At 60.6% G+C, this 470-nt stretch overlaps 1 protein-coding gene across 1 annotated transcript in view; it reads left to right on the top strand.

The window, feature by feature from the left end:
* LOC108803359 (neurexin-3-like) overlaps positions 1-470 on the top strand; it is a 30,712-nt gene that overhangs the window by 21,016 nt on the left and 9,226 nt on the right. Inside the window, exon 3 of the mRNA XM_018575206.1 lies at positions 31-470. Within this exon, the coding sequence (XP_018430708.1) occupies positions 31-470 (440 nt within the window). The remainder of the gene's footprint in view (positions 1-30) is intronic.

The raw sequence follows: 470 nt of genomic DNA, 5'->3' as shown, positions 1-470 counted from the left end.
TGACCTTTGACCTTTCTTCCCACCCGGCAGGTGGTCTATAAGAACAATGACATCCGCCTGGAGCTGTCCCGCCTGGCCCGCATCGGTGACACCAAGATGAAGATCTACGGTGACGTGGTCTTCAAGTGCGAGAACGTGGCCACGCTGGACCCCATCAGCTTCGAGAGCCCCGAGGCCTACATCAGCCTGCCCAAGTGGAACACCAAACGCATGGGCTCCATCTCCTTCGACTTCCGCACCACCGAGCCCAACGGCCTCATCCTCTTCACCCACGGCAAGCCGCAGGACCGCAAGGATGTCCGCAGCCAGAAGAACACCAAAGTGGACTTCTTCGCGGTGGAGCTCCTGGACGGCCACCTCTACCTCCTGCTGGACATGGGCTCCGGCACCATCAAGGTGAAAGCCACCAGCAAGAAGGCCAACGATGGCGAGTGGTGCCACGTGGACATCCAGCGCGACGGCAGATCAGG

This window comes from Nanorana parkeri, unplaced genomic scaffold (genome assembly GCF_000935625.1).
Source record: "Nanorana parkeri isolate BGI_ZX_2015 unplaced genomic scaffold, ASM93562v1 scaffold3636, whole genome shotgun sequence".
NCBI classification, from domain to species: domain Eukaryota; kingdom Metazoa; phylum Chordata; class Amphibia; order Anura; family Dicroglossidae; genus Nanorana; species Nanorana parkeri.
Note: the sequence above shows the minus strand (reverse complement) of the source record. Positions and strands in the feature narration are given on the sequence as shown.